At 35.7% G+C, this 23731-nt stretch overlaps 1 protein-coding gene across 1 annotated transcript in view; it reads left to right on the top strand.

Annotated features, from left to right (window-relative positions):
- The window catches only part of GPR158 (G protein-coupled receptor 158), a 426327-nt gene that overhangs the window by 217540 nt on the left and 185056 nt on the right, over nt 1-23731 (top strand). Inside the window, exons 3-4 of the mRNA XM_025397555.1 lie at nt 671-773; nt 17622-17845. Coding sequence (XP_025253340.1) covers nt 671-773; nt 17622-17845 — 327 coding nt within the window. The remainder of the gene's footprint in view (nt 1-670; nt 774-17621; nt 17846-23731) is intronic.

Raw genomic sequence — 23731 nt, 5'->3', positions numbered from 1 at the left:
GGAGATTTCTATTGTTTATGATTGTGACATATTTTGAAAGCTATTTTTCTTCTTTATATGTATATGTAAAACATTTATCTATTAAACAGATTTTAGGTAAACAGCCCTGGGATAATTAATTGATCTTTATTTTTGTCTTCTAAATTTGCATTTTTTAATTTACTTGTTTTATTATTTTATCAATTTGTGTTATTTTGATTGATTCCAGGATAAAATTTGATGACTATTTAATTCATAAAAGCAATTTTCACATCTTAAATTTTATATATCTGTTTACCTACCTACCTTTGCTTTGATAGAAACATTCAGTATGGAATCACTTTTGAAATATTCTTACAGGCTTTGGAACAATTTCTTAAAGCAATAAAATGATATGTGAGGCACTAAAAAGAAAAACTGTGTCTAGTAATTAACTCATTCTGTTGCCACAGGAAGTAAAGATGTGTGCAACTGCAGCTGTAATGGCATAAATTTAGAAAGCAAACTTAATTTACTGCTTCTAAAAAAATATCTGTTGGCACAACAAAACTAAAAAGTTCAAAAAAGAGCTATTTTATTTCTGGAAAATGTGTTAGTTTTCTGTTACCATTTGCAAGGATGGGTGTCTGTGAGCCTTTATACCATGAGATAAGCCATGATCAACTATGTTGCTGTCTTTTCTTCTTCATAGTGTATGCCAATTAAAGGCCTAGGATTCGTTCTTGGAGCCTATGAGTGCATTTGCAAAGCAGGATTCTATCATCCTGGAGTCTTACCAGTGAACAACTTTCGGAGTAAGTGTCCTTTGTTTCTATGCATATATATGTATATACATCATATATACTATTATTACGAAGATTTTCTTTTATCCTTGTTAGAGTTATATGGTTGAATAATCATTGGTTTGGCATTCTTTCATCACTTAAGGAGTTTTAGTTTTAGTTTGCCATCTACAATGCTCTGGAGAACCACTGAAATATACCAAAAATATTCTTAGGTATATATTAGTTTTTAATACATTTTAAAAGTCTGAAGATATTGTAGCTATCTGGTAAGACCAATGGAGGTTTAGTTATTGAAAGATGCTATTACAGAAAGTTCCTAAAACTAATTTTGTCAGTTTGTTTATTTTACTTACCAATGTGTTTATATGTTTTTAATGCTGCATAAAAAGTTACCGTAAAGTGAGCAGCTTAAAGCAGCACAAATTGGTTATCGTACAGTTTCTATTGGTTAGGTTCCTAGTCCTGGGTTAGCTAGATCCTAAGCTCAAGGTCTCACCACTCTAAAATCAAGATGTTGGCTGGGTATAGTGGCTCATGCTTGTAATCCCAGCAATTTGGGAGGCTGAGGTGGGAGGATTTCTTGAGCTCAGGAGTTCAAAACCAGCCTGGACTACATAGTGAGACCTTGTCTCAATAATAATAATGATAATAATAATACAATGCAGAGATCATCTTCAAAAAATATAAGTCTACTTACTGTTATTTGCATTATCTGACCTCTATAAACAATCATGACCAGAGCCATGTCTTCATAAATTTAATAAAATATTACATGCGGAAATTTATAGTTTCAAAAAATAAAAATAAAAGAAACTCAAGGTGTCACTTGGGTGTGATCTTCTCAGAGGCTTAGGGTCCCCTTCAAAGCTCTTTAGGATTGTTGGAAGAATTCAGTTCCTTGCAATTGTAGGCCTGAGGCCCTTATTTTCTGGCTGGATGTCAGCCCAGGGTCAGTCTTAGTTCCTAAAAGTTGCCTCAAGGCCTAGCTATGTCACCCTCTCACAATATGGCTGATTCCTTTTTCAAGGCTACCAGGAGAATCTCCCTAGCCTGCTAAGACAGAGTCTTAAATGACAGAGTGTAATAATGGGAGTGACTCTCCCATCACTTCAGCATATAACGTAGCCCAACCAAAAGAGAGAATGTCCCATCATTTTTACGGATCTACCCACATTCAAATGGAAGTGATTATATAGGGCTTCTATTCCAGAATTGAAATTTGGTCATCTGGTTATTTTATTCCTACTCCAGAAAATGTCAGTGTTACAGTTCGAGTATTGAGTATTATTCTGTCTCTGGAGAATGAACTTTTGCCACATCACCTTATAGTGATTGGATATAGTACCTAACAGGAAAGACTGTAGTGGTAACGGGGTGGTTTCATGAAAGTTAGGGTTTAGGAGTTGCTAAAACTAGAGTACAGGTCTCTTTTAAATAGTTACCCATAAATCTTTGCCAGCCCTATTATCTGTGTAGGAATTTGGATTTCTCTGAGGCATACTTCAAAGGGTTCATTGAGATTGAGACCTGAATGTCTTCCTCTGGGAATTTTGGTAGACATTTATAGATTTATATATAGTGCTTTTTCTTTCTCTTAGAATGTCTATTCTCAGGACTATTCTTGGTCCTGAGACTGTTTACATTTAACTTGTAGGTTCTGGAGGTGAGAAACATTTTGCTGTCTCCTCCGCCACATATTTCAGAGTTTAGTCCTTGTTCTGAGTGAGTTGTTATAGGCAGAATTCTAAGGTGGCCTCCCAGGTTCTGCTTCCACATCTTCTTAAGTGTGGGTATGAGCTATGAATTTGCTGAGATGCTCACTCCCTTGCTTAGGTTCTGTTATTTAGCAACATAAGAGAGTGAGGATATAGTCACTTTTGTGACTACATTGTTTTATCTAAGATTCCATCATAGCAGAATGGAAGGAGAGAGAGAATCTTCTACTGGCTTTGAGGAAGTAAACTACCTTGTTGGGGAGACAGCCATGTGGTTGGGGCTTGAGAGCAGCCTGTAAGAACTGACAGCAAACCCCACTAATAGCCTACAAGAAAACAGGGACTTCTAGTACTACAGTTGCAGGGAAGTAAATTCTTCCAACAGCCTGAATACTCTCAGAAGAGGACCGTGAGCTCCAGATGAGAATGCAGCCTAGCCAAAACCTTGATTTCAGCCTGGCAAGGCCCTAAATAGAGAACCCAGTTACACTGTGCCAAGACTTCTATTCAATAGAAACAGGGAAATAATAAACAGACATCTTAAGTCCCTAAACTTTTGATCATTTATAATGCGGCAATTGCAAATATACAATAGCAATCCTGGTAATATATTTTAAGGATGATTATGCTTTTTGGTGTTTGTGTGCCAGACCATGGCGACACTGGAGCTACTTCGGCATTTTTCACGTTTATGGTCCAGACATAACATATGATTCAACACTGAAGGATTAAGGGAAAAGGTTTTAGCTTATGTTCTGTGAAGGTATTTTGTATCTGGTTTACCCACATTTGTTCTCAGCTCCCACTATGTGACTGAAATAAAACATCTAAATATTGTAGAATCAGAGAATGACTATGCCATTTGCTTATAACACTACCAGGAGAAACTGGTTAACCTTTAACAACTTATCTTTATTTAATTTGCACACTCCTACTTTCTTCCTTATTTTAAAAGCCAGTGTTTTCTTACTGGACCTACACTCTAAGAAAAGGCTGCCTCTCTGTGTGAGTCTAACTCCCATGTTATACACGTTGCAGCCATGGAAGAGAGGCCACTCTTTCCAGGAAGATGATCTATAATTGAATTTAGATTTGATTCAGCTTTGACCTCAGCACATACTTAGCCAGGACCAACATTCCTCAGTGACAGAGCCGAACAGTCACTGCATGTTGTAATTTGAAGCCAGTAAGGCAGGGGTCCCCAACCCTTGGGTTGCAGACTGGTGCCAGTTAATGGCCTGTTAGGAACCTGGCCGCACAGCAGGAGATGGGCAGTGGGTGAGTGAATTAGTCCATTCTCATGCTGCTATGAAGAAATATTCAAGACTGGGTAATTTATAAAGAAAAGAGATTTAATCGACTCACAGTTTCACATGGCTAGAGAAGCCTCAGGAAACTTACAATTGTGGAAGGCACCTCTTCACAGGGTGGCAGGAGAGAGAATGAGTGTTGAGCGAATGGGGAAGACCCTTATAAAACCATCAGATCTCATGAGAACTCACTATCACGAGAACAGCATAGTGAAAACTGCTCTCATGATTTAGTTATCTCCACCTGTTCCTGTCCTTGACACATGGGGGATTATTACAATTCATGGTAAGATTTGGGTGGGGACACACAGCCAAACCATATCAGTGAGATAGTATTAATGCCCAAACTCTGCCTCCTATCAAATCAGTGGTGGCATTAGATTCTCATAGAAGTGCAAACTCTAATGTGAACTGCACATGTGAGGGATCTAGGTTGCACGCTCCTCATGAGAATCTAATGCCTGATGATCTGAGGTGGAGCAGTTTCATCCCCAAACTGTCATCCTGCATGCCCTCCACCTCAGTCCATGGAAAAATTGCCTTTCATGAAACCAGTCTCTGGTGCCAAAAAAGGTTGGGGACCACTGCCGTAAAGTACTCTTTAACCAGAAATAGCTTTCCTGATAGCCTTGTCAAGTTTCACAAAAATCCAACATTAATCACTTCTTGTCCTAAAGAGAGAGTACAACAACCTGACTAGGAATATGAGCTGTGTAACTCACCGGTGTCATCATCCAAGAACTACTCAATATTTTTTATATTTTGGGCTTATATGAGAATATATTGCATGTCTCCGTGTTTTAATTTATTAGGTCTCTTCATCATAGTATCCAGGCAAGTTATAGGGAAAGTTATTTTTATACTTTCTTGATGAGGTATCTGTGAGATAAGGAATGACCACATGTAGCCCTTGAGCCAAAGGTAAGAAAGGCATTAAGGACCCAACATATAAGATAACATGGAAAACTGCTAGCACAGTACATGGCATATAATAAGTGGTCAATACACAGTTAAATAATTAAATACACATATACCCACATATAAAAACAAAATATTAATCATGCATGTAAAGAGATATCTCCTAAGCACCACTGGTCATTAGCACCTTATCTCAAATATTTTATTATATTAGGATAACTAGTGACTTTAGCTGGGACCTTTGGAGAATTAATTCTACAATAGGAGGAAATTAGTTGAGAAACAAAGGATATACAGCAAAGATAAAATTCACTTGATTTATAATTGTAAATACAGAAAAAAGACCCCAAATTCCTAAATCTCTTGTAATCTTGTGTCCCCTTTGGAGAGAGGAGCTAAGATGTGGTGCTGATCTCTTAGAGAAAATATATATATGACTTAAAAATTCTGTTAAAATGTGAAGTGATTTAAAAATCTTTATTTAGACCTAGGCCCACAGTAAACAAATGGCTTATGAAGACCAAGAGAATGTATTCAAATAACATGATATGAAATTGTGCTGACAGTCCAGAGACCTTGTTCCTGGCATCTCTCTTGAAATTAGTAATCATATGCGAGTTAATGGGATCTGACATCTGGATAGTAGCAGGATTTCAGAATAACCAAGTACTGATGTTTCGCTGTCTCTTCAAATCCAGGTTGTTCCCTTCCAGGTTGATGAAATACAAGCTTGTGACTGGCTCCTCTTCCTCAAATTCATCTCTCCTAGTATGGATTCTGTCTTCAGTCAAACTGCTTTTATCTTTTGTGTGGATATAGTGCCAGTCTTTCAGTCTTATTTCTTTGACCTTTTGGATTGACTTCAGCCTGTATACATTTCCAAATCTCAATTTACAAGTGACCCATATCCAAAAATGATAATCCCTACTTACGCAGCTCTAGTGCTATTGATATGAGAAGATACGATGGGAGGAAAAAGATAACAAAGTAATTAGAGACATAAAGAGTATGCAGTTCTGGAAGAAAAAGAAGGGAAGCTCTTTGAAAGCGGTACAGTTTAGGGATTCTGGCTGAGCTCTACAGCAAATGTTAAGCAAGGCTGACTTGTCTCTGGGATGAGTCTTGGCTTTCTTGCCTTGCTTGAGTCTCACATTCTCTTCCTACTCTCTTTCATGGCTGGGGAGTTGGGACATGTGCCTTTCCAAAAATCTTAAAGTTGAAAAGAACAAAGAAATGCTGAGAAAATGTTTCAGATCAGAGGCTAAGAAACATGGCAAGTAAATTCAATGCATGATCCTAGATTTCACCCTAGATGGAGAAAAGTAGCCACAAAGGACATTATTCTGGCAATTGATGAAATTTGAATATGGGCTATGTATTAGATGATAATATTATATCAGAATTAAATTTCCAACTTTTATAATTGTAATGTGGTTTTGTGTGAGGATGCCCTTTTCATAGGATATGCTAGCTGAAGTGTCTATGGGTAAAGGGATATAGAATCTCCATCCTATACTTACATGGTTCAGGAAGAATAGTATACGTTAAATTTATATAAACATCTATCAAGACAATAGACATTTGCTTTCTGAAGACTAAGCTCAGTATCAGTCTCTAGTATCTATTCCAAACTTAGACGGAATAGATTAAAAGAGCTTGAACACCACAATCTCATAAATAGCATCGTCACTTTCACCACTGGTCTGACTTCAACCTTGTAGTCTCGTTCTGAAGCTAGGCTTTTACTGTATTATAGGAACCTAGTCCTAATCAGTTTTACTCTAGTTATAGAAGAAGGATTCTCCATCCAATTGCCGATCTTTTGTTTTTGTCTCAGTAATTTGCTCAATTTTCATATATTTTTCATTAGTCTTATTTGTAGGGACTAATGAAAAATGCGAATCGAACATATTTCCAGATCTCAGATTCTTTCAGTTCACTTGTCCTAAAAATGGGCTGTGGACTAAGATATAATACTTCAGTCCTCTGAAAATCTTCCTTTTCCTCCACTAGCTGAAATATTACTTTATTAGACTTTTCCCCTCATTTAATATAATTGTATATATTTGCATTATTTTACTTTACTAGACTTCTAATTAGAGACTTATTTATATTAACAATCATCTTTCCCCAAATATTAAAGAAAGACCTCTGGCAGGGAAATTTGACTATTAATTAGCTCACTGTGGTAGGAAGAATGTCTGAAACTTCATTTACCAACATAATAGTGACAATTTTCTTTGCATGGTAGAATTGTAATTTTTGTCTTCTTTTTGCTTCTGTGTTTTCTTTTCTCCTAAGTAAAAATACATTTCTTACACAAAATCATAACGTTTTAAAAATAAAATATAACATTCAGAACATATTCCTACCTGACTTAGCAAATTTAGAAACTTTGAAAAGATACAAGGTATTTACATTGCCTCTAAGTATCTCTCCACAAATTACTATTTACAAAGAAAAAAGTAACCTACAGTGAACAGACTTGTGGCATACCACCTTACCAAGTAATTAATCAAAATAGCATACTCAATTATTGGGACAAACTGACTCCTTGTGCCTCCTGGTATGTTACACTGAGGATACAGCGTTATTTTTATGGTGTTCCTACCAAAAGTTAATAATCTGAATCTAATCATGAGGAAATATCAGGCACATCAAAACTGAGGGACATTCTATAAAATAACTGGTCTGTGCTTTCCAAAAATCTCAAAGTTGAAAAGAACAAAGAAATGCTGAGAAACTCTCAAATCAGAGGCTAAGATACATGGCAAGTAAATTCAATGCATGATCCTAGATTTCACCCTAGATGGAGAAAAGTAGCTGCAAAGGACATGATTCTGGCAACTGATGAAATTTGAATATGGGCTATGTATTAGGTGATAATATAGTATCAGTATTAAATTTCCAACTTTGATAATTGTAAGGTGGTTTTGTGTGAGGATGCCCTTTTCATAGGACATGCTAACTGAGGTGTCTATGGGTAAAGGGATATAGAATCTCCGTCCTATACTTACATGGTTCAGGAAGAATAGCATACGTTTAAATTTATAAACATCTATCAAGACAATATGAATGGTAAAGTAAATACAGCAGAATGTAAATAATTGATGAACCTGGGTAAAGAATATATTGGATTTATTTCTACTATTCTTGTAGATTTTCTGTAAAATTTAAGTGATATCGCAGTTAAAAGTTACAAAATCTAACTTTCAGAATATCTGTTTTAATTCAAAGGACTTAAATATTTCAATAATTGTAGCTTTGGTGAGTTAATTAGACATTTGTGATTTGGAGCAAAAATTCACTTATCAAAGGGAATTTATTGCTATCAAAAGCGACATGACTTTAATTTTTTTTATTATAAAAATGTTATATACTCATTAAATAAACTTTGGAATGTATACAAAGGTAGAATTTTAAAGGCCATTCAAAGTCTATTTTTCATTTAATTCTTTTCAGTTTATAGTTTGTACACAAATGTCTGTATATATCATCTTTCTAAAAATTTGGAATTACATTTATTTAAAATATCATACATAGTTTCCTTGAACATAATTTTAATAGTTACATAGAATTCCACTGAATAAACACATTGTGGTTTGCTTAATCATTCTAAGATTTATACTTTTACTAGTTTCTATAAATGTAAGACTATATTTATATAAAAATATCTAGAAGTTTTATGGGTTTTTTTCTTGTCAATGAAAATAAGGCAAGGAAATAAGTTAACATACTGTTCACAAATTGTCACAATTTATTTTGGCAGGCTTATGATATAGGTGAACATTTTAGATTCGTCAGATGGCCTGTAAATGCTACTGTAACCTTCTCCCAATGTCCTTCTCTGTATTTTTTCTCAAGGCGACACTCATATAGGAAACAAAAGAGTGGCTACTGCCAAAGCTATATAGCTTTATACATTTGCCATTTGTCTTCAGGACGTATTTGTTTTGTCTGAAAGTTCTAAGTCTTGTCTTCAAGGGATTTTAGATTTCAGCAAGGCAGATTGGCATTCTGTGCATGGAGGATGCGTTTCCAGTTGCTCAATCAAATTTTGATACAACATGGTTTCTAAACAGATTTGCCCATAGGTGCCAAAGTCAGCTGTGCTAACTCATATTCTTAATGTGTTTTTCTAGTTTGTTTCCAGCAACTTGAAAAATACTACTTTGATTAAATTTCTTAAGCATACAGGGTTTGAGAGCATAAACAATGAAGTAGTGAGTTGAATGTTATTTTCAACTAAGCATCTGTATTATAGATCAGTTAATTTATTCTTTTGAGAGAGCACTTTCATCAGTAACAATTGTTTATTGAGTATCCAATATGTATAAACTACTAAGGTGCTAAGTGTATAAAGAGATACATCTATAAATCATGGCCCCATCTCAAATAATGTAAAATTTTAAATAATCATAAGCTTAAGAAGAGAGCTTATTTATTTATTTATTTATTTGAGACAGAGTCTCACTCTGTTGCCCAGGCTGGAGCGCAGTGGCTCGATCTCAGCTCACTGCAAGCTCCGCTTCCCGGGTTCACGCCATTCTTCTGCCTCAGCCTCCCGAGTAGCTGGGACTACAGGCTCTCACCACCACGCCCAGGTAATTTTTTATATTTTTAGTAGAGACAGGGTTTCACCATGTTAGCCAGGATGGTCTCAATCTCCTGGCCTCGTGATCTGCCTGCCTCGGCCTCCCAAAGTGCTGGGATTACAGGCGTGAGCCACCACTCCCGGCCTAGAGCTTATTATTATTATGTAGTAGTAGTATGATTTCTACTAGCTGCATATATTCTCTTTTCCTAGATAGGGAACTTTAGCATAAATCAGCAAAATATTTTTAGAACTAGAAGATTATTAAATTGTGCTTTGAGTCCTAAAGGAAACACTGAATATCACAAGCTCTGTCTTTAATTTTAGTTGCTTTTTGAGCTTTAGAAATCAGATCTCTTGACTTTTGGTTTTGCTTTCTCTCTCTTTTACAACTTTGTGTTCCTTATAGAACTTCATGAATTTTGACAGTCAAATGAAGTTAAATACATTGTTAAAGAGGAAGTTTTTTATGATGGCATGTTACTGTTTGCCATTTGTGAATTGATCTCATGATATTTGTGAGCACAAATAATAAAATGTCCTCATAATTTATTTTCCAACAAGTTGCCTTTTATACATGAATATTGAAATACTTATCTAACCAACAATTTATTTCCCATATCAGGAAATACAGAATTGTTTGGAGTTACATTCAGTTTTCAACCTTATACCTAGTTGCTACTAATTCAGTAGATGGAATACCTGTTAACTATGATTTCTCTCCTACTTGAGGAAGATAATAAAGTGTATAGGCTTTTTCTATGTCCTGCACTCATGACTGTATTTCATGGCCCAGTATTTTGAGTCTTTTGTAATTTTAATATAGGTGGGAAAATAAAGATACAAAACCATTGTTCTATTCTTAGAGAGCTCACAGTTTCTTTTCACATACCGTTTAGATCTGTGGAACTCTAGCAGTAAGCAGAGTAGAATAATACAGTCAAGTAAAGAAAATCACAATGGCATGTAACCTCAGGAAAAGAACTGAGCAGAGACAGAGTATATCAGTCATGGAAAGCTCTCCATGTTGATGTGGATCTCTGGACAATGATGGGGCAAAGGAAGTACATTGCAGTGCACCTTTGGACAGCAAATGTGGACTAGTCAGCATACTGTCTACAATTCATATGTTTCAAAATTCTACCCCCGATTCTCCATTTCAAAAGGTTGAACATAGACAAGGAACTCAGTCTTCCCAGCGAATCAAAATTGGAGAACATTGCAATCACTATGCAAGAACCTTAATTTATGTGAATAACGAATTACCTCAATGTAGAGGAGACCATAATTAGGAAAGGTAGATGAACAATAACATTGAATTAGTGACAAGATATATATCTTTCTATTATAATGCAGAAATGAGATCAAAGTCCGATTTAGAAATACCATTTTCTAGTAAGAGAAGAAAAGGAGACTAATTTTTCTTTAATTATATAAATTTAACCCACACAAATACATTTCTAAAAGAATGTACTGCATTTTTAATTGCAAAAGATACTTTTTTTTAACGCTAGGGTATATCTTATGAAAAAGAAATAAATAGCTGATCCTAAGCCCAACTGTTTAGAATGTTTCATAATGGCTTAGTTTATTTGACAATACTCTATACTTATTAGTTGAATTTGGCAAAATCTGACAAGAGAAACTATTTTCTTTTTGCTAACCTGACATTAAGGTTGTTCCTTTGGTGATGATGTCAGCTTATTGGGCCTCCAGATGTTAAAAGCCCTGCTTGGGTAGTTTGATTAGCCCAGATATTAGAGTATCTCACCATACAGCAGTTGAGTTATAATCAGAGGGTTCTACTCTTTAAGTGCAGTGGTTTAACTGGAAGCCATTTATTTTGTTCTCTACTGTATTTAACAAATTGATTTAGATGTAGTATTATCAAGGAGCAAAAATGACCACAGGCAAGAATAAACTACTTCCAGGAAGTAAATTGTTTTGTGAATGTAAAGGAAAGCCTTTAACATCATGATTAGAGTTACTTTTGCGATCTACAAGATCCCAAGTTAGTTCACTTTTCCATGTCCATCACATGATTACCATGTTGTTCAAATCTAGGGGCACCATTCAAATTCTATTCTGTATGAATGCTGCCAGAGACAGCTCACTTTGGAATGTGGAAGCTATGATACAAGCTTTTCTTGCCCTGCATCACATACTGTTGACTCACCTTAGATTTTAGCTACAGTAGACAGTTACTATTACTGAACATGCTGCCAGTATCCAACCTCAAGTGCCCATAGAATTTCTTTTCTGCCTCAGGGCTGTCTCTGAAGCCCCCTAAGCTTGCTCAGCCCTTGCCCAGAAGTGTGGTGAAATGGAAGTTCCTGGGATAACTATCAAACAAAGGGATTGGTAGTTGCTGCATAAATATTCCAGCCTTCCATCCTCTGGAAAGTCAAATCTGAAGGGCATTGTATACAGTTTTAGAGGGATCCCAGCAGGATTGAGCCCCCATTTTCCCACAGTAATATCCAACTCAGTAATCTACTTTTATTACCTTTTCTTTCTTCCTTGTCTTACTATATCTGATTTCCTTCTATCACTCTATCTTTGGTCAACCTGAAATCGTTGAAAGGATCAGATTTCAGTTTAAAAGAGTTTATTCAAGCAAAAAGGTGGGAATAGCCAGCTGGGAAACACGGACGCCGGAGAACTGTGGTCAGTGCTACTAAGTTAAAAGTTAAATGTCTTGCTTATTGTAAGAAAACAAATAAATTTAATAGGATTGCAGTATTTTCTATAAAAAGCTGGTTTATGAGTTACAACAATTTAATTAGTTATAATTTGCTTTCTTTTCCATCTGGCTTAATTTCTTTTCTTTATAGCTGGTTTTCATTTTCTTTCCAGTTTACAAAACTGTATTTAACATTCCATCTTATGACAATGTAATAGCCATGAAGTCTTTGTGTGAGAAACATATTAGTAGGAGGGAAGTTAATCTATAATAAAGATCATTAAGATCAACAATGAAGAGGAAGGCGATCTTTTCTGGTGCCTTTTAGTTACTTGCAACATTTTACAAAACAATGTAGGTAAGGAATAAGGCTAATCTATAATCAAAGATACAAAGGTTATAGCTGCCGGTTATGTGACTTGAGCACCATAATCACATTCCTTTTAGGCTCAAAATAATTTAGAGTTCCAACAGGTTAGATTTTGAATTAGTTATTTTTATATTTTACACCTTCTTTTAGGAGTCATCTCCTAAATCAGACATCTGTGTCCAAGTTCGTATCTCAGGTTCTGCTTTCTGGGGACCAAGACGAAAATAGCAGCTTTAGCTGTTTGGTAGTGGCAACTTGCACATAAATTCAGGAAAAAAATATTATTTTCTGTTAAAGCTTTCTGCATTTGCAGTTACAGAAAGAAATAATTCTTTGCCTCTTGTAAAATAGGAGGCAGAGTGAGAGATAGTTTGGGGATAATTAAGAATTTTGTTTGGCGTTAATATTGGGGGAGCCTAGGCATCTTTGCTATTTTTATTCATTCTTTGGGCAATGTTATCTAGTCTCGTGGTTCTAAATACTCCCTAAGTGCCCATTATTTTCAAATATTTATCTTCAGTGCAGGCCTTTTTCACATATATCAGGATGCCTTTTAGACGTCATCACTTGGCTCTCAAGTAGACATCCTTAACCTGACATGTCAAGATTGGACTTAGGATTTCTTCCAAAGCCTTCTGCACATGTGTGCTTTCCCTTCTTGGTTAATGGTAACTTTTTTTTTCCACTCATTCATAATAAACACCTTGGAGACAGCTTTGACACTTTTCTTTCTGTCTCACGTGATAACCAAGCCATCTAAAATTATGTCAACTCCACCTTCAAACTCTGCATGCAGCCATTTTTACTGCGATACTGTGACCCCAGCCTTTATCAAGTCTCACCTGGATTATTACAGTAGCTTCTCACTACTATCCTTGCTCTTTCCCTTGTCCTCTAGAGTATGTTTTCTATACAATCAAAGCAATCCTTTAATTACATAAACCATATCATGTTACTCCTTTACCCAAAACCCTAACCCTAACCCTGCAAAAACTAAGCTTAAATATACTGAGCACTTAACATACTGCAATATTTTTCAAGTTTAAGTGATTCGAGGTGCTAAATAGTCTCTACTTATCCCATCTCAGAGAATTAAACCTTAGCTGATGTGGGTGAAGTTTCAAGTTTCATTTGTATTGAAAGTAAATAATGTATACTGTTTGCTTTAAATGTAGCTAATATCTTCCTAAGCCAATGAAAAAAGGTCAGCCTATTTAGTTGAAGCAAGAGAGCAAAGATTTGTGTAAGAAGGACTATTTTGTAAAACAAACAATACCTCTACAGATAATTTTTTGATTAATTTAACTTCTATCGTACTTCTTTTTATGGTATTTTGGTTTGTGTGGTGATTGCTTGCACCTGTTAGGATTCACTGTCCTTTGTTGCTAATGTCCAGTGCCTGGTAAAGCCATTAGGTTTCAATTTGTCCATTGTTTTTGGTTGTTTCTGATGGGAAGATAAATTTAATCCCTGTTCTTCCATCTCGTCCAGAAGGGGGAAATCCTAACCTCTGTGTCTCAAATCTGAATCTTAGAGCTCATACTTTATCATCTCCTATTCTACAGTGCTCTATGATTCTTCACATTGTAGTCACCATCATTAGACCTTCTGAATCCTTGACACTTTTATCTTAGTGAAATGACTCTGGCTTCACTTACGTAATTATCCAGTTCGTACTCGAGTTAATGCATTGTTTTCTCAGTATCCTGGCTTCTCATACTTCTCAGTTTTTGACTTGACTATGATTCTTCAAGTTTTTATCCGCATTGGATACCTTTTTTTAATCATCTCAAATTGCTTTTCGCCTTATCTCTTTCTCTACCCATTGCGATCACCATTTCCTGAAGGTTTTGAATGGCTTTGTGTAAGTGCCATTGTGGTGTGCCTTTCCTCACATGTTTCTCACTTTCTGTTCTGCTATGAGGTACCTCTGTGGTCGTGACCCAAGATGTGAGAACCTGCTTTGGATCAAGTGTGCATAATGCAGGCACGTGGGGGCAGTTGATGATTCTCGAAACCCTTTATCAATTAGTAAGGTTGATAATGGAGACATGTTTTCCCCTTTATCTCTACGATTGACTCAGATTCAAGAAGTCCCTGGATTGAGCACAAACTGCTCCAAGGGAGTGAAGGCTGCAGATCCATTATACAGCCTTGTGTTGGTTTTCCTCCTTTGCCTTTTTACCCCTCCTCTCACACTCTTGCTGTCTGGGAGCACATTTTGTAGTTACATGAAAGGAAGCCTAAAACTGTCATTAGCAAAATCCTTTCTTTATTCTCTGTGTGTGACTGCTCTATCCTCTGCGTTTGTTTCTATGCTACTCATAATCGTACAAAATCACACACTATCTTGACTATGTTTCTTAGTAATGCATACTGTCTTACTCTAACTGGATTATTTTTCTGCCAAGTGATCTGACAAATCATCTTGTATTATATTTCTGCCTCAACCTTCATGTCTTTAATCTCAAAAAAGGCCTTCTTCACTCTCAATAAGTATTCTTACCTGCTTTGTTGAGAAGGATAAGACTCTACAAGATTGGCTGCCACATTTTTTCTACTTCAAAATGTATTTTTTTCCAACTGATTCCTTCTTTCTGCTAAAAAACAGTACACCTTTTAAAAATCTTTGATTTACCTCTACTTTTTTCCAATGTTAGAAGAGATATCAAATATTCTTAGAGTTAATTTCTCCAACTATGCTGTTGATTACATCCAATCATGACTTCTCAAATCCTTCCTTTACCAGTTTTCTCATATAGTTACTCAATTTCAAATGGCCCATTTTTACTGGATGCAGTTGTGTTATGATCTCACCTGTTTCAAAGAAAACAAACAAACAAAAACAAAATCACTTTTTAAAAATATTATCATTATTCCTCTCAACCATGAGTTTTTCTTGCTTTTTCCATTCAATAGTGCATTAATTTAAATAATATTCTATCTTATTACTTATTTAGTACGTAAGCCTTGACAATTTAGGGACTAAATCTCCTACTCTTTGGAAACTATTATCTTATAGGTCAGTGAAGAATAAAATAATTATTAAATCTTGTAGAATTTTCTCAGTCATATTGATCACATTATAGCATTTTTTAGTAAATTTCATTTCTGTTATGACACTGTAAGTACTCTTCCCTGTCTAGCATTTCCCTCTGTACATTTCCCAATAATTATCTTATCCACTCCCAGAGATCTCTGCAGGTTCTGTCTCTAACATTCACTCTGTATCTCAGTTCTTTCTTCTAACTTCTCTGTTTCGGAGGAATATCTTTTTTTAAGGCACCATGAATTCCTAATTACTCTTTGCATCTCCTATATTTGGAGAAGAGGAGAAAGGGCCAGTCACTATGATTTCTATAAATATTAATAATCTCAACCAGGTACGGTGGCTCACACCTGTAATCCCAGCACTTTGGGAGGCCGAGGCAGGTGCATCACGAGGTCAAAAGTTCGAGACCAGCCTGACCAACATGGTGAAACCCTGTCTCTACTAAAAATACAAAAATTAGCCAGTCATGGTGGCCCGTGTCTGTAGTCCCAGCTACTCAGGGAGCTGAGGCAGGAGAATCACTTGAACCTAGGAGACGGAGGTTGCAGTGAGCCGAGATCATGCCACTGCACTCCAGCCTGGGTGACAGAGTAAGACTCCATCTCAAAAATAAATAAATAAATAAATAATCTCATTTAATCCCACAGCAATTCATGTTTCATAAATAAGTAAACTAAGACCCCAAGTGGTCTAGTGAGTTGTCTCATGTCATAGAGTTTTCTGGAGTAGGGAACAAAGTCTGCTTGACAATAAAATCCATTTGCTTTTCATCATGTAACAGAATGATGACTCTTAAACAGCATTATATCCATAATCATCAGAGAAATATTCAATTGTGTTTTTGCTATTGTCTTTACTGAGGAAACAAAGCAGACAAATACATTGTAGAAAGATTGTGAACCTTTAATAGGGGTTGAAAGGAACCAAGACTTTCTGTTAAACTGTGTATTATTAAAATGCTGTTACCTAGAGGAACCTCTTTCCCAAATTCCTCAGTTAATCAAAGTTGTGTTATATACTGAAGTGGGTTCATATTCATTGATGTCTTTTATATTGAATTCAGAGTTGGAAATCGTTTCTGTTTCTTTTTTCTTCATATTTGGCATTAATTGGATAGATGTTGGTGCTAAACTCATCTTAACTATTAAAGAGAAGCTTTACCTATTGAGCTTCAGAAGTAACTTAAGGTTGATAATTGAGACAGAAGAACCTAAATTAAAAGGAGGATCGATAGCAGTAAGTGAATAGTGTTGAAAATGTCCTAAGAGCATGCAAAGTGGGAAATTACATGATACCTTATAAGTATGGACTGTACTCTTGGCAAAGGATGTACCATCATTAGGCAAATTGCACACTGAACAACTGTCAATTAAATACCATTTTACCTAATTTAGACCTAATGAACTTGGTAGATGAGATCCCTGATGAATGAATTAAGGAGCAGTCAAAGTCTCATTTTGGATTCTGTGCTATCTAGGTCAAGAAGTTCCCAAAGGTATGCATGCATTTACTCGGTACATAAAAACATCAACTTTCTTATTCCTACTTCTGGTTAATTCTCTTACAAATATTTGTGGAATATGATTTGTGCTTTTCAGTTGGTGAGTGGTAGATAATGATATAAAAGACTTAGAAGGCCGGGTACGGTGGCTCACACCTGTAATCGCAGCACTTTGGGAGGCAGAGGTGGGCGGATCATGAGGTCAGGAGATTGAGGTCATCCTGGCTAACATGGTGAAACCCCATCTCTACTAAAAATACAAAAATTTAGCCGGGCGCGGTGGTGGGAGCCTGTAGTCCTAGCTACTTGGGAGGCTGAAGCAGGAGAATGGCGTGAACCCGGGAGGCAGAGCTGGCAGTGAGCCAAGATTGTGCCACTGCACTCTAGCCTGGGGGACAGAGCAAGACTCCATCTCAAAAAAAAAAAAAAAAAAAAAAAAAAAAAGACTTAGGGAAACTGTTCCCTGCCCTCATGAAGCTTTTGAAATTTTGCTAATTTTCCTCAACCACTGTCACTGATGATTTTGAAAATCAAAAGGATAAAAATAATTTTGTAAGAGTCTAAAGTAACTCTTTCTCCTAGCAAGAGGGTTGATAAAAGGTCTATAATAAATGAGAAAAGGAATGAGGAGTCAAGGATGTCTTTTGACTCTATACTCAATCTTACCTACCTAAGAGGTGCAAATGACACTGTGGTTTTATTTGGAACTTTCAGGAAGGGGTCCGGATCAACATATTTCAGGAAGTACAAAAGATGTGTCAGAAGAAGCCTATGTCTGCCTACCTTGCAGGGAGGGCTGCCCCTTCTGTGCAGATGACAGCCCGTGCTTCGTCCAGGAGGATAAGTATTTGCGACTTGCCATCATCTCCTTCCAAGCCCTGTGTATGCTGCTCGACTTCGTTAGCATGCTGGTGGTCTACCACTTTCGCAAAGCAAAGGTAAACCCAGGTACCCTGGTTATGATCCTCTTGTTATAGAGCAACCTCTTATCTTTTTAAGCAAACAGAGTTTTCACATTCAAGTTTCTTCTCTACTAAGCAGCAGTCTTTCTATAATATGATTGGACTAGAATATGAAAGTTATATTCTTTAGCTGACCAGAAAAATAGAGATTAAAACATGATACTTTAACATTTACAGAACGTTTCCCCTTGTTTAGTCTGGATCTCAAGTGCTTCATTGACTTAAATGACTCTCCTTTACATCATATCTTTGGCCTCTAGAGAAACTTATTCTGCCACTATCCAATGTATTATTAATTTTTTTGTATCTAAGAAGCTTTGTTATGTTTATTATATTTTTCTTATGTTTAAAGATGGTAAATAACTCAACTATTTTTTAGCACATTATACTTTGAAGAATGAATTTATTTATGACCTTATATTTTGTCTTACATTAGTGTCCCAGGATAATAACAATCCTGGGAAGAACTTTATACAGCTTTGGAGAGAACATATCCTTTGGTTCTATTCTAAGTAATCAAGAGTAGTATAGACCAGGAGCAGTGGCTCATGCCTGTAATCTCAGTACATTGAGAGGCCAAGGCTGGAGAATTGCTTGAAGCCAGAGAGTTTGAGACCAGCCTGACCAACATAGCAAGACCCTGTCTCTACAAAAAATAAATAAATTAAAAAACCATTTCTCTCCAAAAAAAAAAAAAAAATTAAAAAACCATTTCTCTACAAAACAAACAAACAAACAAACAAAAACAAAAAAACAAAAACTAGCCAGTGTGGTGGTGCCTGCCTATAGTCCCAACTGTTTAGGAGGCTGAGACAGGAGTATCTCTTGAGCCTAGAGTTCAAGACTGCAGTGAGCTCTGATCACATCACTGTACTTCTGCCTGGGTGACAGAGTGAGACCCTGCCCTGTCTCAATAAAAAGGGGTGGGTAGAAGCATTTGTATGCCTTTCAGTCAGGGGTAAATGAAATGTTAAAATGTGCAGGACAAAGCTTTGGGGGAAGCTTTCTCAAGTTGGCCACCCAATTAGTTACATGCAGCCAGTATTGTATTTGAATTTGTGGTTCTGATGCTTGCAGAAATGTATTTGTGCCATTGGAAAGAAAACAAAACCGAAAGTCTCCAATCTTTTCCAAATCCAAAGGACCTCTTTATACTGGGAAAGTTGTACAGATTGGTTTAGATTACAGAGCTCATTGAAGGTATAAAGTGTTCCCATGAGAAACTGTTTTAAAAACCCTCTGTGAATGGCATCTATTATGAAGCCTCAAGTTACATATTTTTATTATTAAAAAGCCTCTGTTGAGATTCTAGGAGATTGTGTTCATTTTGTTAATGTTATAGACTTTGATAGTCATTTAAAATGGACAATTTCATTAACAGAAGAATCCAGCACAAATTAAAATCAAGCTTAAAGTCAGCAAGAAAGTGCAAACAGGCAGATTGCTCCTCATTTAACCAATTAACCTTTCTTTTGCAACAAACTGTGTGTTATATAATAAAAATAGTAGGCAAGTAGAGTTGAGAAATATATAACCACTGTTACCTAGATAAAATTAATTGGTTTTGTAAAAAGCCTGTCAGTGGCATAGCAGGTAGAATTGAAAGGTCTGTTTATTAATTTCTCTGAAATCTCTCTGATATAATGTAATTCATTTATATGGTAGATAACACACAGTTCCCTATGAATTTTAATTGATTTTGATAATTAATGATTGCTCTGCTAAATGAGTCAGTAATACATGGTAGGTAAAATATTACATTGGATATTAAAAAACCTGAGATAGTTCTGACAAGACCAATGTCTTAATAAATGTTAATGTTACTTAGCTTTGCCAGTTATTAAACCTTGCTAATTTCCCTGGACCTTCATGTGAAATGTCATTTTAATGACCAAAATCCTACTTTACAGGACTATAATGAGAATACATAGTTTTACATGTCATTTTAGTGAAATTTCTATAGATTAAAAACTGTTAATAGTAGGAATTGATAAATTAAACATTATCTAGTTTTCAGATGGTGACCTTTCGAAGAATCAGTTTTTGCAGAATGTAACATAATAAAAGGGGGGTATAAGCTAATAAAACGAATGAACATAGACCATGTATATTGATGAAAAGAAATGTTTGATGCAATTTTCTGCTGTGATTTCAATTGCTAAAAGCAATTGTAAAAATGATAGAACATTCCAGTATAGAGATTGGAAATTTATAGCATGTAGAATTTGGATTCGCTTTTTAAAGATTTCCTGTGTCTTTGCAACATTTCTTTGGATGAAGAAGAAACTTGATCTCTTTTGTAGCAATATTGACATTTCTTTAGGAGTTTCCTATTACATTCTCTACTCATTGATAATTAAAAGAACAAAGCCCACACAATTTATCAATTTACATCTATTTTGACAAAAAAATCCAATTGTAATACAGAAGTAGCATAACAATTGCGGGGAAGTGTGCAGACTCAGATTGTTTAGATTTGAATACTGTCTCAGCTCCTTGCATACTGTGAGACTTTGTGAGAATTGCTTAGCCCTTTTTTGTCTAGTTTTCTCCTCTGTAAAATGGCATTCACACGCCATGTACAAAAATTAAATTAAAATGGATCATAGATCAAAATGAGAGAGTAAAAACCCAAGAAAGTTTTATTAGGATAAAACATTGGCATAAATCTTCATGAACTTCAGTTAAGCAGTAGGTTCTTAAATATGACATCACAAGCATACAGGACAAAAGAAGTAGATAAATTTGACTTCATGAAAACTTTTTTGTATCAAAGACAGCATCAAGAAAGTAAAAAGAAAACACATAGAATGGCAGAAGATATTTGTAAATCCTACCTGTGATAAGGAATAGTATCCAGAATATGTAAAGGACGGGTAACCAATCAATGAAAAGAGAAGTAAAACCAATTTAAAAAGTGAGACAAGGATCTAAATAAACATTTATCCAAAGAAAATATATGAATAAGCCAAAATGTGTATGAAAGGATTATCAACACATAGTCACTAGGAAAACGCAACTCAAACTAACAATACCCACTAGCATAGCTAAAAATAGAAAAGACGGTAACAAGTGTTGCGGATGTGGAGAAATTGACACTCTCATTCATTCCTGTGGGAAATGTAAAATGGTACAGCCCTTTTGGAAAATAGTTTGGCAGTCCCTCAAAAAGTTAAAACTCGAAGTATGATATGACCCAGCAATTCCACTCCCGGTATATATCCAGAATAACTGAAAATATATGTCTACAAAGAAATATGCACACCAATGTTCATAGGACACGGATGAACCTTGAAAACTGCTAAGTAAAAGCGTTACAAAAGATCACATATTGTATCATTTCATTTAAATGAAATGCTTGGAAGAGGCAAATTCGTAGAGACAAGTAGATTAGTGGTTACCAGGGACTACCAGGAAGGAAGAATGGGGAGTTAGCGCTAATGAGTTCAGGGTTTCTTTTTGGAACAACAAAAATGTTACAAAATTAGATTATGGTAATAGTTGCACCCCTCTGTCAATAGGCTAAAAACTACTGGATTATATACTTTAAAAATGTGAATTTTAAAGTATGTGTATTATATCTCAATAAATCTTTTACAAATTTTTAAAGGAGTTTACATCTTATTAATACTTACCTTCCGGGATTATTTAAAAGAGTTAATGAGATAATCCATGTAAAATACCTTCCACTTAGTCTTTACTAGTTGTTTGTCTTTTGTAATATAATTTTGGACCTCTTTATAAAATTCATAATTCATGTATGCTTCCCACATTGGGGGCCAAGTATGACATTTAAAGTAGTTCAAAAGAATGAGAAGTTGGGAAACATAGCTGTGCCTCTTTGAAGTAGGCACCCAAGCTCCATAAGTACTCATTCATAGGCACACATGCAATCGCATACATATTTCTGTGCTGATAATCTTCTTCAAAAACCATTTACTGTGCATTTATTTATATGTGGCTTTTTGTCCTTTTCAAGAGTGATTACTTAGTATGCAAATAAAACCCAGTTTATTTACCTACTTATTGATATTACTGGCTTTTCTAGGAAGTTTCAATTTCCATCCCCACCCTCAAAATGAGAAACTTATGGAAATCCTTCCTGGGTATTGATTATGAAGTCATTAGGGATATTGAGAACTAGGACACATACTCCTTCTTGTGTTGTTATAATAGTTAGAAAAAAAGTAACAAAATAAAAAATTGTAATATAGGAATAAGTTTGTTACTATAATACTTTCCTGGTTTTAATTTAGCAAGATGAAAAACAGTTCAGAGCTAGAATGGAGAAACCTCTCATTTTATAGATAAGAAAATCCAGCCCCTGAGAGATTAAGTTTCCAAAGGTAACACAGCTAGGTTGAAAAGTTTATGCATGTATATTTAGCCTTATTTCAGCATATGAAATAAAAACACTTCTAGAAGATTAAAAGTGTAAGTTAATAAGGCTAAGTGAAAATAAGTATAGAAAAAATTAGTTGAAATCAAGGGTGAGGTTAAGATATCAAATGGATTCCATGAGGGCTGGGATACTGTTCTCACCCCGTGCCAGTGGGAAGAGCTTTCCTGGAGTTTTCTAGTAGCAGTGCAAATGGGAGGAAAAAAAATAAGTTATAGTAGCCATAAAATAAAAACCAATCAGTCACTGAGATGAAATTCAAATATTCCTGGCACCGAGTCTTGGAAGAAATTTCTCCTCTGGATCTTTATATAGACAATATTGTAAAATGTAGTGAATGATAAGCATTCTTACATGGAATACGATAATTATTTTCATGGCTCTGTTCCTGTTAATTTCCCCAAATGTGTGCTGATATTTGAATACTTAAATACAGCTCATGCAAATCAATTCTGTAGGGGTGTCATAATGTGGTCCTGATACACTGTTCTTGGCTGATGTTAATGCAGGTACTTTTAGAGTGTCTAGATCACAGTTGGCCAGTGTGCAGCCCACAAGTTACTGCTACTATGCATGAAACCTATTTGCTCTCTTGGATCTTGAAACACAGGAGGGCTGCAAATCCTTCATATAAGCTTTTATAAATACTGCTGGTCGTCACTGAGTTTTCAAAAGGTATTCACTGAGTGAAACCAAATTCGAGGTTCTATTCCCTATTAAGATCAAGAAGGCAGTTGATTGTGAAGGTGTGTGCTATTATAATAGGTGAACCTGGGGATAGAATGCTTTGTGCTAATGATGGCTGAGGCATCTACCTAGACACACACCTGAAGAGAAGTACACGCTCTCAGATGCCAGAAGATACCCTGAGGAAGGGCCAGGAAACACCTGGTTAGGGATGGCACCTAAGCTAGAATCTGAGACTTTTTCTCTTACTTCCTCTTTTGCCAATATGTGAACCAGGTTCTTTAATCCAGTTTCACCAGAATTCATAAAATGTCACATCTTAGTTGCCTTTAGGATATGCACCATATGCCACTGAGGTCCTGCTGGAAGTGGGCCATTTTGGAACTGAGGCCCCTTTTATTCATATTAGAGTAGTTCCGTGAATTGACAAATCAAAGATAGGAAAACCAATAGCAATGTCAAACCTAGCAGCTGAACCAGTCCTTTTGGGCAACAAGCAAATATATGTAGGGATAATGGAGAGTTCTCTGTTCTCAAATGAAATATTAGGTGATCATGTTGAAGAGACATAATGTAGTATAGATACTTATGTCTTTTCAGTTGCATGGTTCTTCCAGGAAAGTCTAATTTTGAGTACATTTAATTGAAAGAGATTTGTCCAGGCCCAAAACATTAACGCTAGTAATTAACTACTAACCATCATTGATGAAATATTGGTTTAACATTTTATCATTTTAAATGACACAAATGAGATTCCGTTATATTCCAGGGTAAGA

The sequence above is a fragment of the Theropithecus gelada genome, chromosome 9, assembly GCF_003255815.1.
Source record: "Theropithecus gelada isolate Dixy chromosome 9, Tgel_1.0, whole genome shotgun sequence".
Lineage (NCBI taxonomy): Eukaryota > Metazoa > Chordata > Mammalia > Primates > Cercopithecidae > Theropithecus > Theropithecus gelada.
This window is presented reverse-complemented; position numbering and strand designations above follow the sequence as displayed.